The sequence below is a fragment of the Scatophagus argus genome, chromosome 6, assembly GCF_020382885.2.
Source record: "Scatophagus argus isolate fScaArg1 chromosome 6, fScaArg1.pri, whole genome shotgun sequence".
Taxonomy (NCBI): Eukaryota; Metazoa; Chordata; class Actinopteri; family Scatophagidae; genus Scatophagus; species Scatophagus argus.
Window position 1 is genome coordinate 20250816 of NC_058498.1, and position 13662 is coordinate 20264477.

The following is a 13662-nucleotide window of genomic DNA, read 5'->3' on the forward strand; positions in this document are numbered from 1 at the left end:
AGGGATAATAACTGCAGTTTTGGTTGTGAATACGCATATATCAGAGGGAATTAAAAGAAAATACACAAATGGTGAAATACACTATACTACACTTGCTCCAGTGCCACACATAGAGATATTATGACAGAATGTAGAATTCCATGCAACATTAAATGACACAATACATGAAAGTAGAAGATTAATGTGATGTACAACAGATGCCATCTTACATATAATAACATAATTTTGTGACCCCTCATTAAAGTTCTCATACTGTTCAATTCAAAGAGTTTTTTGAGTTTCGAAGAAAGGAAAGAAAGCATAAGGAACATAAATATCTGATGGTCGCTAAAACTGTGTTGGAAGCAGGCTGTAGAATCTGTGAAAGGTTGGAGAATTCAGAAGAAATGCATCCTAGTGTTGCATTTGCGAACAGTAGGGGGCAGCATCTTTGACTTGATTACTGTATTATATACTTGTAATATATACTGGATCGCAACCTGTGGTTTAGACTGAAGCCGTTAGACTGCTCCTAACTCACCATCAGGGTTTTATGGCTACAGGATACTTTTATTTCTTAGCTTTGACCGCGTTGATGTAAACCGCCATGTTGTTATTGCAAAAAGAAGGCTGCTGTGAGTGTTTCTACATTAAGCATTATATGATGCATATGAACTCCTCTCATTATTCAGAATATCATTTCATTGGTTTTATCAGTGCGTCTCAAGTACAGATGCCCCTTACAGCCACTTGTACTCTGCATATGTGTGCGCGACCTTTGAACTGACAGTAGTGTGTGTGTGTGTGTGTGTGTGTGTGTGTGTGTGTGTGGTGCAGCGCTATAAAAGCAGAGCTCACCCTCGAAGAGAGCAACAGGTAACCCAGGTGAAGCCTCCTACTCACCGCTCAGAGCGCTGCGCTGCAGGTGCGTATACCGCCATCACCGCTCACACGTCAAACTGTGGTAAACGACAACACTGTCAAAATGATGTTAGTAGGGGTCCAGGGAGAAGGTATGTGCGTGTGTGTGTGTGTTTGAGACAGTGTGTGTATGTGTGTGTGCGTGTGTGTGTGTTGCCAGCATAAATTCGGGTAGATTTGTATTGAGAGTAATTATTTTTTTGTGTACGCTTTTTAAGACGTGTTATTTTTATTTTATCACAGACATTCTGGAGAGTTAGCTTTAACTGCTCGAGCTTGAAGTTGGTCACTTAGAGCCTTATAAAGACTATTATACCTTCTGTTGGTACACTAAATCGTTGCATTGCAAATTTGAACACACGGGCAGAATTTCACCTTAATGAGCATCAGTTTTTGCTTCATTAGTAAATCTGCTCCTTTTATATTTTATAATATTGCATGTATATAATGGTATGATCTAAGATGTTCTGCTTATTTATTTTAACTTTTTCATTCTCCAGATAGTCATGGCTCCAAGACCAGAAGCGGGGACGGATACCTCCCCCACTCTCGGTATGTCACTTCGCATTGGATTGTTTTAGCCACCTCAGACTGTGTGTTGTTGCCCTATTTTCTAATATTCCCTCCGATCTACCCTCTGTTAGATGACAAGACCCCAAATAAAGATGCAGCCATCCTGCCATCTTACTCCACCATGGACCTGGTGAATGAGGACCCAGATCCATGGGATCTCCCGGAGCTCAAAGACACTGGAGTCAAGTGGTCAGGTGACGCAGCTTGCCATTCTCCCTGCACCGCACAGAGTGGAGGCCTTCACAAAACCTGACTCTGATTCAGTACTTTGTTTTTCTTTACAGATCTTGATACAAAGGGAAAGATTATGAGAGTACTGACTGCTGTTGTGAAGCTCGTTCTGCTGCTTGGATTCCTCTACCTATTCATCTGCTCGCTGGATATTCTCAGCTCTGCTTTCCAGCTAGTCGGAGGTAAAAATCAGTTCACAGAATTACAGTAAATGACTTGGGTCTTTATCACCACCCATCACTGCGCATTTACTTTATTGACTTGATAATGCCGGGTCTTATGTAATGTGTACGGAGTGTTGTGTTTTGACCCAAAGGTGTTTGTGTGAGCACAGGTAAAGCTGCTGGTGACATCTTCCAGGACAATGCTGTGTTGTCCAACCCTGTGGCTGGGCTGGTGATCGGGGTGTTAGTCACAGTGCTGGTGCAGAGCTCCAGCACCTCCTCCTCCATTGTGGTCAGCATGGTGTCCTCTGGATGTAAGTAGACATATACACACCACAGCACATGGAAGATGCATGCATACAGTTGCACACATTCATAAAATGCTATTTATATTCTTCAGTGCTGGATGTCAAGTCCGCAGTACCAATCATCATGGGAGCCAACATCGGAACGTCTGTCACTAACACTATTGTGGCTATGATGCAGGCAGGAGACCGAAATGAGTTTCGCAGGTAAATCAGATCATGTAATGGTGAACTCCTTGTGGACAAATTTAAAGCTGCAGTAGAATAATAACTCTACATGTTCATCTGCGCTCCTTCACTTCCAGGGCATTTGCTGGCGCTACGGTCCATGACTTCTTTAACTGGCTGTCTGTGCTGATTCTTCTGCCTCTGGAAGTAGCCACAGGTGTTCTGTACAAACTCACCCACCTCTTAATCGAATCCTTCAACATCCAGACTGGCGAGGATGCCCCCGACCTCCTCAATGTCATCACGGACCCTCTTACCGATTCCATTATTGAGGTAGAATCAGTGACCTTGAAATCATCAAAAAATATTCAACAGTTGCATAAAGAATTTTTTTGTTTGTTTTTTAATTACTCAATGTGTTTACATTTGTGTTGCACCAGCTGGACAAATCTGTGATCACTGGCATTGCCACTGGTGATCCAGCAGCCAAAAACATGAGTCTGATCAAAATATGGTGCAAAAAAAAGACCTACACGGTAAGAAATCAACAAGAGCTATATCACATGCATAAATTATTAGTGTCACACACTAAACATAACACAGTAACAGTAAAAACATATGATAAAGCTATGGTTACCTCTGCTTATTTTTGCTAATGACTGATATTGTCCTTGTTTTGTGACCACAGTCATTCTGTTGTTAGATCATCCTTTGAAGGTGTGTTATTTAATAAAAGGAGGAATGTTCTATATGATAATTTAAAGATTATCACAGCTGCATTGACTTCTTAATTATTGCACTTGCATTTAAAGCTGTTTTTGCCTCCAATCTTTTCTCTTAGTACTTAAAAAATGTAACAACGGATAACTGTACTGTTGGAGCACTGTGCTGGGAGGAAGGAAACCAGACCTGGACGCAAGTGAATGCAACTTGGACCGATTACCAACAGAAATGTAAGCGTGCCTCCATCAGTGAATGCCCATGGTTGAAAAAAAAAAAGAAAAAGAAGAACATTTACAAATAAATTAGGATTACCTGATCCACCGAAACTAAGGGAAACATGAGACACAACAGAGTCCTTCATCCAGACCCTCTGATGTCCATACAATGACGACCTTTGAGTCTTTACGGTGACTCAGCTCAAACCCTCCCTCGACCCGTTTTCCTGCTCAATAGGTCTATTCATGCAGTCTCGCTGAAGCACCTAAGCACCATATGATCATAAAATGGATCACTTCTTCATAGTATTCTAACAATGAAAGTAAATACTTTTGTTTTTTGTTAAAAAGGTTAAAAAATAAATAAATCACTAATAACTCACAAACTGGTCTAAAGTAATATACCATCCTCAATTTGTTTTCAAATTACAGGGAAAGACGCCTTTTCCCCACAGGGTGCTGTTTTATCAGCTCCATTTATCAGAAAAGGTTTGCTCTAGAGTGAATCATCCACATGAGGCTCTTTTTAGCTGTTGCGTAATGTAAGCGTAGAACGGACTCTTTAATGGTAAACTTAACTTTTTGACTGTCCATTGCAGGCAAACACCTCTTTGTCAATGCTAATTTGCCAGACCTGGCAGTGGGCCTCATTCTCCTGGCTCTGTCTTTGCTTGTCCTCTGCACCTGCCTCATCCTCATCGTCAAGCTGCTCAACTCCATGCTGAAGGGGCAGGTGGCTGTGGTCATCAAGAAGGTGCTCAACACAGGTAACAAAACACAAAGAATCTCCTGTCGTCATGCTCTCTACAGCCTGTTTGATAGTCAGCACATCTGCTTCAGTGGTGATGCTTGATGAGCAACACAGGTAGAGCCTCTCTGTTGTTTCTGGCTCACCTTCAGGTCCACCAGTCCTGTTATGTGATGGAGACAGCTCAGGCACAAACACTGCACTGATAAAACTAACTTCTTTTGCTCCTGCTGTGTGGTCTTAATGTGTGCAGTCACACTGTGCTCACTTCATCAGGTTTTTGCTCACCTCCTGTCTTTCTGTTTGACCACAGACTTCCCTTTCCCCTTTGCTTGGGTTACTGGCTACATTGCAATTTTGGTGGGAGCGGGGATGACCTTCATTGTTCAGAGCAGTTCTGTCTTCACTTCAGCTATAACTCCTCTTGTTGGTAAGTCATCATTTACATTGTGATTTGGCTGTGTTTTCCTAAATTTTATTTTTAAAAACACCATGTATCTTTGTCAATCTTCTTTCCCAAGGCATTGGTGTCATTAGCCTTGAGAGAGCCTATCCATTGACACTGGGGTCAAATATTGGTACAACAACCACTGCTATACTTGCTGCTATGGCTAGCCCTGGAGAAACACTGGGCAACTCTCTGCAGGTAAGACACAAGTTTCCCCTGTGTGCCTGTCCGTAGCCTGGTTAGTTCTACATTTACCACTTTTGTGCAAACTGAAATATCGTCTAAGATTCTTTTTTTTATTCTTACGTCTTATTTTAGCTACAAAACCATACAGAATGTTGTACCATTTAGTGTTTAGTGTACCATCACATCACCTTTTAATTTGACCAGTACTGTAATGAAAACACTTAAAAATATTGACTCTCCCATCAGTCTCAGCTGTACTTTATGTTCACTACTCATTAGCCAATGTTAGCATGCTAACACCTTAAAGTATTATTAGAAGAATCATCTAATCACTAAGATATATGTGCTTATCTTAGTGATTGTTGTGAGTCATCAGCACAGCCTCACAGAGCCACTAATATGACTGCTAAGTCTTAGTTGTGTTGGTCTATGAGATGTGTGAAAAGTGTGAAAAACTTTGTCTGAATGTCATCTCTGTTTTTTCTAGATTGCACTTTGCCATTTCTTCTTCAACATCATGGGTATCATTCTGTGGTATCCAGTCCCCTTCATGCGGGTGCCCATCAGGTTGGCCAGAGGGCTGGGGAACCATACTGCCAAATACCGCTGGTTTGCCGCCCTCTACCTTGTCCTGTGCTTCTTAGTTCTCCCTCTGACAGTATTCGGGCTGTCGTTGGCTGGCTGGAAAGTCCTGGTTGGTGTTGGTGTGCCCGTTGTTGTGTTGATTATCTTTGTGATCATTGTCAATCTGATGCAGTCTCGCTGCCCCCGTTTTCTGCCCAAAGTGCTCCGCAGCTGGGACTTTTTGCCTCGGCCCCTGCACTCTATGGCACCCTGGGACACTGTGGTGACCTCGGCCATGGGCTTCTGTGGCAAGCACTGCTGCTGCTGTTGCAAATGCTGTAACTGCTGCAAAAAAGATGAGGAGGAAAAGATAAGGAGGAACAGCAGGAAGAGTCTGGAGATGTATGATAATCCAGCCATGTCTGGAGATGAAAGTCCCAAGCAGGCTGTTAAGACTTCTACATACTTCTAATTCTATCAAGTTAAATTTGTATCTGAAAGCGATACTATATGCAATAATGTATTTGAAATACACTTGTTCATCACTTCTCAGGTTGCGTTATATTGGTGAGTCCCATTTGTTGGAAGATGTACTTAGAACGCCAGTAAATACTGTCTATCAAAATAATGCGAATATGAGCAGAAGTGTTGGTCATATTATTTTAAACCTGCTGTTTTTGGACATGTGATGTGTTTTTCATGGTTTTCTCAGTTTGTTGTTCAGACTCACAATTTAATATGACTTAACTATGGGTGGTTCCGAATTTATTTTTATATTTTTATGATATGTGTAAGAGGTCTTTGGTTTTATTTTCAACTCTGAACATTTAAATTTCAAATGTTTAATGTAGCATTTAAAATGTTTGTTTCTTTCAGTATTTAAGATTCTATAATATTTGTAAATAAAAAAATTGCTATTTTTAAAGTGAAGTGTTGTCTTTTTTTCCACCCAGTTTCATGCCTTTTACGCAGATAACACAGGCTGTGATATGTATGACCAGAAGTCAAAGTATTTTATAGTTACTGATAAGATACTATTGAATTCATTTGATCTTTAGCGCATGTGGGCCACATGATCAGAAGATTCACTGGTTCTCTGTGTGCTGAAAGAAAATGGCTTTCACTGGCAAGAGGATTCTCGCTTTCATATCTGACCTGCCTCTGAAGAGTAATTTTGTGACGTCAGACCAAAGAATCACTTTCAAGCTGGAACAATTTCAAAAAGTAAGTAATTTACAATTAAACATTAAGGAAACTTAATAAGTAGATATAAGTAGACAAAACGTAAGACTAATGGTTATATGTTTTTACCTTTCTCAAGGAAATCAGTTTAATATACATTTTTAAGCAAGATCAACTTGTCAGATTTTACAGTGATATAATTAGAGCAATATTTTCCAAGGAGTTCTTGATCCCATTTGTCAAAAAGCTTTTATGTTTGTGTCAAAAAATGTCTGAATAAAATGGTTTAATGTGGGAAGGACCCACTTGTTCATAGATTTTAAAATACTGAGCTGTTGCTATGGGTAAAAGAGCCTTTATAGGGCCGGTAATGGCCCTGCTCGTAATGTATTTCTCGCATCTTGTGAGTCAAAGTATCGTCCTACTTCACCACCCACGCCACCCTTGCCCTTTCTGTATTTATGAGGTCCAGGAGCTCCAGTGAACTTCATGTACAATACACTCAGATCAAAGGGAGACTTTACTTTTTAACCTTTATTGTTTTATTACTTAATCTCTACTCATCATCATCATTACTAGCAGTCATCATGCATCATTTATTAGCTCAGTGCATGATGCTGACACAGTTACATAATTGGCTTCAGGGTAATATTGAAGGATATAAGTCATTTAAGACTGACTGAAAACTGACAAATGAGCTGACTAACAGAAACAGTTATGATCCATGTGTCATGCACTGTAGCTGGCATGATGATAGGTTCACACTGTTATCAGAGTGTTAGATTCCTGAGTTCATATAAAGTGTAACCCAGTTTTATTTTCGGTTCTCCCAGATCTTGTCATATTTCTACCTCAACCACAGACACACATCAGGTTTCACAACACAAAAGGCAAAGATGGAGAAAAGTAGACTACTGCATGGACAGATTCTGATTTATTGATAAAATACAATAGTAGACAGTAAATCTAAATATTGAATCATGCCTTAGAGCAACCACTATAATTCTTAGTTTAAGAGCTATGAGGAACAAACATGCCTCCAGTTTCACCATTCATCTTAATCTCTCATCCCTAAACCTTCACAAAAGCAGTCAGCATTTTGCAACAAAATGGTCTGGGAATGTTCACAAAGATATCAGAAGTGTAAGAAAAGCTGACTGGGTTTTGACTTCCTCTGGCTAACCACAAATAAATTGTTGTGAAAAAAACTATTTCTTTTCTTTTCTTGCCCAATACACAGTTTAAGAAGCCTGAAATGCAGTGAAAACTAATACAGAATCTGTATATGGAGCATGTCTTAGCTGTTTCAAGACAGTGGTGCCTTCAAGCGTTACTGAACAGAGTTACGTGTGAAGATTATTTTAATCCGCAGCAAAGTCCATTATCTGCCAATTACATGAATTATTTTCACCTGTTCAACTTCAGCTCTTTAGGTACTGATGTATGATTACGGATTTGGTCATGGTTAAATAGGAAAATAATAAGACTTGAGTCATGGTAATAAATAAATAAATAAATAATTAAGAAGTGCTCTCACATTCAAAATGTAAATCCAATTATGATATGGAAAAACAATGAATATTTGACCATTTAAAACAATGTTCTCTGGGCCTATAAACAATCTGTTCCTCCACTCAGAACCTGTAATTAACTGAATTCTCAAAAATTGAAGTTTCATCAGTCATTATGCTATTAGCTCATTTAAATCTTCACATGCAGGTGAAGGCGTCAACAATAAGACAATAAAAACTTTTTAACTCAGACTGATGTCTTCAAATTACAATCATTTTACAATACAATAAAACACTGGGACAACTCAACTTAAGATGATGTACTGTTTTAGGTGGGTTATCTAAACTTTACTGACTGACACTGCATAATAAAACTGAAATTTGAAACTTGGCAGGGTGCGCCTTGGACTGATCGCTAATTAATCACAGCCTCAACACACAAAGACAGACAAGCACACACTGGCACACAGTCACACTTCAGGGCAATGTAGAGTGGCCAGTTAATCTATTACTATTATAATATTCATAATAGTTCTTTTGTTTTCTTTGTTTTATTAATGTGGGAGGAAGCCAAAGTACCTGCAGAAAACCCACGCAAGGAGAACATTCAAACTCCACACAGAAGGGCACAGACCCAGACTAAAGTCTGTTGTTTTTAAACTGAAAATAACAGTTACTGGATGTAACTCCAGGTCTATGAGTACATGAGTAGCTCTGTAATGGACTCCACTATTGGTTAATTCCCTTCAGGTCTCCAGGGCTCCTGAGACATATCATTGCACTCTAACACCAGGCACAGGGTGCAAAGGTGCCCCTCTGGGGGTTGGGGGGCTTACTTGAATGATCCTGGAACAGAGACCAGAGGTGATGACCTGAGGCTGGAAAGATGGTTTCATGGTTGCAGCTCTGCATGCCCATATCCTCATAGTTACACATTTATGAAGGATCTATGGATAAGGCATACAAATCTCCTTCCCTCATAGCCAAAGAGAGTGGATGTGTATTTCTTGGCATATATTGTTAAATAGGTGCACAACATGACCATAAATGTGATTTAAGTTGTTTAAAAGGCCCTTTTCCTGTTTGGAGCTGTTTTGTGTTTTTCTGCACATTTGCAGTTACTCAGTGACTTAGATATTCAGTTTTACAACTACCAATAATAATGACCAAATGCAGTGGCAGTGTCACCCTGTGCGTACTGAACAATAAACCAGATATATGACCTCATATTAAAGGCCCTGCACACCCAAAGAAAATTCTACTTGAGGTCTGATTAGACCTCTGCTCAGGTTTTAGTTGGGTGGAGCTGTGGTGTCATTACGTCAAGCCACCAATCTTCATGAACCAAGAATAAAAGTGTAATTTCTCATCTTCACAGTGCTGCAACAAACCATTTCAGAGAGATAAGGAGACACAACTTCCTGGAAAGAAGTTAAACTATGCAAAATAAGTGAAAACCCCTGTATGGGTAGATGGGTGCGTGAGGCAAGGTAGAAGATAGAACTAGCACACACCATATAAAACACAAAAGGAAGCAGTCTAGAAGTCCAATAAATACTGATCTTATACGTTATTCTACTGTCTGTTCCACACATACTGAATACCTCCAGTAGAGGGCATTTCTTTAAACTTCCAAATGTGACATTATTATAGACTCAGACTGGCCATGGTGAACATTGACAGACATGCCCAAAGGATAAATGGATTTCTTACATTTCTGTTATGGTTTCATGTGAACACAAAGGTACGAGTTTCTTTAAGGTGACACAGTCAACCCCTTCACTCACAACATTAACAGCCACATCACCACCTCCAGGTAATCTGATCATTATTGTCTTTTATTTTTATCTGATTATTGGCTTTACAGCAGTAGGCAGGCTTGTATGTAATTACTGGCTGCTGAAGGGTGAAGGGTGAAGGTCCACATCAGCCAACAGTCAAGTCAAGAGGACACACTGTGGTTAGTCACAATCAGATCTTCTCAGGGTTCTTACCCTTTATTTTAGCCACCTAAAAAACAATTAAATAAATTTTAAAAATTCTCACTGCTCTACCTTGTCAGACAAGGCAGAGGTAGTCATCCATTAGGCACTTCTGCCCTCTGTGTGGTCCATTAATTCCCAATAATGGACACATAAATGAGAATATTCACAGGCTCACATCAATCGACATTAACCAGCTTATACCGTGGTCACTTACAAAAAATGAAAAAATGTTGTAATTGAACATTTTTCATAAGCCATAGCTCCACTGTAACACTTGAGGGTTTGACTAATTAATACCTATAGCGTAGATATATACAATGTAAATATTGTTCTCTACTAGAACTCTACTAGATACAACTTGACAATGAAGATATTTATTTAAGTCCACTCAGCTCACAGAGCACTTCGGCTATGGTTCTGCTAGCAAGATTCAAAGCAAATAATACTGCGTACAGTTAATAAACCTATTGCTACTGTTTTTACCAATAAATGATAATAAGATAGCAAGTTGAATATTAAATGGGAAGTGAGATGATCTCTTATGTGACAACCTTCAAAGTAAGTTCAGAGGGGCAGTGTAAGCTGCTTGTAGCTTGTTGCCATTTTGTGGTGAGGATGAGACACTGAAGGACTAAAGGACACTCAGTGATGATTTCAGATTTTTTTATCATGTAATTTACTTATTTTATTTATACTTACTTATTTTTATTATTTTGAAGAGTGAACAGATTGACTGGAACTACTTAGTAGGTGTCTATTTTCAGGAAATAAGTGACACCCTGCAGCCAGACGGAATCCAGTACTCACCCAGGACATGGTATATTCACAGTAATTTCTTGTGGGGATTCTTATATTATTATAATTCATTGTTTTGCAGTACCGTTCTTGGTTCATGATTTCTAAAAATTCACTGATATCTGTTGTTATTACATTAAAAGAACAACACTTGAATAGCACCAGCTCTGCAGTTCCAAGTAAGCTAACTACTGTACATACTGCCAGTGAATGCACCCTAAGCAGTACAATTTGTGGACAAAATCATCCTCCAGTCTCTGTTACTGTGAGAAGTGTAGCTTAGTTTTTGCAGTGTGGGTGGTGACACAGGTTTTCCCCTCCAGGCTTCCTGCACATGCTCAGAGGTTCAGATGCACTCAGTCTGAGTACAGTGCACCTGGACTGTACATGCTGAGAACATTCAGTACTTTCATTGACTGATGACATTTTTAGGCTAAGTGGTGTTCCGACCTTGAGTCACTCAGGGACATGAGTCTGTATCAATTTAAATAGTTGATACTGTGTAAAAACAGTTTGTTCCACAGAGCAACAAAAACCCTGATAACATTCCTGACTCCTGCCTGTGCAAGTGTTACATTTACACATGGATTTTAGATTTATCAAATATCAGATTCAAATTATAACACAAACAATGTCTCAGATTTGGCTATAATAACAGCTATAATTAGCAGCTCTACCTTGTTTTTCATAAAGTAGTCTTATCAAGAAAATGTCTGCAATGCCTGATATAAATGCCAAATATAATGCCAAAAAATTAGAATTAAAAAAAATGTGCATTTTGTAAACAATGATTTTCATATTCTCTAGATTAAGACATTCTTAGAGAACTGTGAAACAAATTGATTTGTTTCAAAACTGCATCAGTGTTGACAGGTGTGGGATAAACCTGAGTTTTGGGGAAAGTGATATTATCATCAGCAGCAGGTTATTATATTTATAATTTCATTTTATTTCCCTTTATTATCTCATCTGGGGCTACTCTTCACCAGCTTGGTAGATACAGATGTTGCCAAAGTCCATCTGAGGTACAAGCTATTTTTAGACATGTTACAACTGAGTAAGGTAAGTAAGTCCCTATGTATTCTTGAGAGTGTGGTCAGCGAGAGGAAACTGTCCCCTTTTAATAACTCAATCACGTAACACTTGCTACCACTTTTCAGTATGTGGTGCCACATGTCCATATCATATCACTGAGCCAAAAGCTTCACTGAGATGTGTGTGTGTGTGTGTGTGTGTAAGTGAGCTTCCTAAAATTCATGTGTGCACACTTTGCTCAGCTGTGGTTGGTTGCAGGGCTCATTGTGAACAGTGTAGGAATTTCAGTGGAATGTCAGTGGGATGCTGAACTTAAATGTATCTTACAGCTGTCATTTGAAAAGAAGTGAAATTAAATTTGATGATTGCAGTGGTATCATCAAACTCTTCAATTAACAGTTACTAAAGTGTAACTAAAATTGCAACAGTTATGTAAAATGAATTCAGCGCTGGCAGGGTAGTGTGCTTCCGTTATATTTGGACGCATGCTGTGGCCATGTGATGTGGTTTGAATCTGCAAGACTTTGAAATATTTACAAATCAAATATTAGTTGTTTTAATCAAGTACTCTGGAGGGTTCAGTGGGAGTTGAAATCAACTTGATCCACGAAATCTGTAAGCCCATTTAGAGATTCTGTCAGTGTGTAGTGAAACTGGTCAGAGTTCATCACAAATATGAGAACCATAGTGCAACAATTCAAGGTCACAATCAACCAATGTTTTATCACCTGTTAAAAAGTCACATTGAAATCAAGGCTGTCAAAATAATTTGAAACCACTTGAATAATTTCTATCTAGTTCATTTGTTTTCATGTACACAACTTCAATCAATGTAAAAATGTTTATCAGTGTCATTTTCAAAAAGTCATGACACACATAATATGACAGAATTGAATATTAGATTTGCATGCACAGATTTGTGGGATTTCACAATTATAAAGTATATAGTACATAATGAGTCTCAGTATACGAAGTATAAGTACAGAAACTTTGATTTGACTCAGAATCCTCATGGAATGTTTGCATAGTCAATAAATCAGTTTAATTTGGCAGTGAAATGATAAGATGTCAGTGAGCAGTTAACTATAATAAGTGCAAGAGCAGATGTCAGGGTGCCCAGAGCAGATGTGCTTAGAAATCTAGTGATGCTATCTAAATTACTTTACCTTAAAGGATTAATTTGACTTTTTGAGAAATACTCTTTCCTTACTAAATTCACTTACTTAACAATACAAAAACCAAAGTGTAAAACAACTAAGCATGTCAGACATCTCACCTAACAAATAAATTAACCTTCTGACCAACCTTCCCACACTGGTAACTGTTTTCATATACCTCAAATGTTTTAGGGCTGGAAATTTCTTTATTGTGTATTAATAACCCTTAGTTTGGTTAATTTTAAAGAGATGAAGCAAAAGCCTTGACATACAACATTTTTACAATTGAGATTCAGTGTTAAGTAATTGCAATACCTGTAATAATACCACATAAATGTCTTAAAGATTACAACATGTGTAACAGTATGCAGCGTTTTTGTATTTGTGACCTGTTCCTTTAAAGAAAGAGACAGACAGAGACAACATAAGGACCAGAGATAGAGAAGGGAAGAGGGAGATCATTATTCCATCCCCAAATTACATAGCGACTTCACTCTAAACTGAGGGAGCTCCACATGGTGCTGTTTACACTGTGAAACTCCTTATTTAACTAATGACAGCTCCATGAATACCAGGTAGCAACACTCACTGCTATAAACTGCCCATCATCACAAGTCGCCCAGAGCTGTAAATAACTGTTAATCACTGAGTAGCACTGCCTATTCCTTATATTTGTTGGCAGCCATAAAAACAAAATCCCTCAAAAGATATTGCCCATTATGTCGTGAACACGGTCACAACAGCAACACAGAGACTCACTACTTTTTGATTA

General features: G+C 38.8%; 1 protein-coding gene across 1 annotated transcript; it reads left to right on the forward strand.

The window, feature by feature from the left end:
• Window positions 1-822: 822 nt before the first annotated feature.
• Window positions 823-6093, forward strand: slc34a2b (solute carrier family 34 member 2b). Its single transcript, XM_046392715.1, has 13 exons — window positions 823-904; window positions 1401-1452; window positions 1545-1667; window positions 1758-1886; window positions 2039-2182; window positions 2269-2380; window positions 2479-2674; window positions 2782-2877; window positions 3183-3294; window positions 3879-4046; window positions 4341-4457; window positions 4549-4673; window positions 5149-6093. The coding sequence occupies exons 2-13, from the start codon at window positions 1407-1409 to the stop codon at window positions 5695-5697; spliced, it is 1917 nt and encodes a 638-aa protein (XP_046248671.1). The 5' UTR covers window positions 823-904; window positions 1401-1406; the 3' UTR covers window positions 5698-6093.
• The last annotated feature ends 7569 nt before the right edge of the window (window positions 6094-13662 follow it).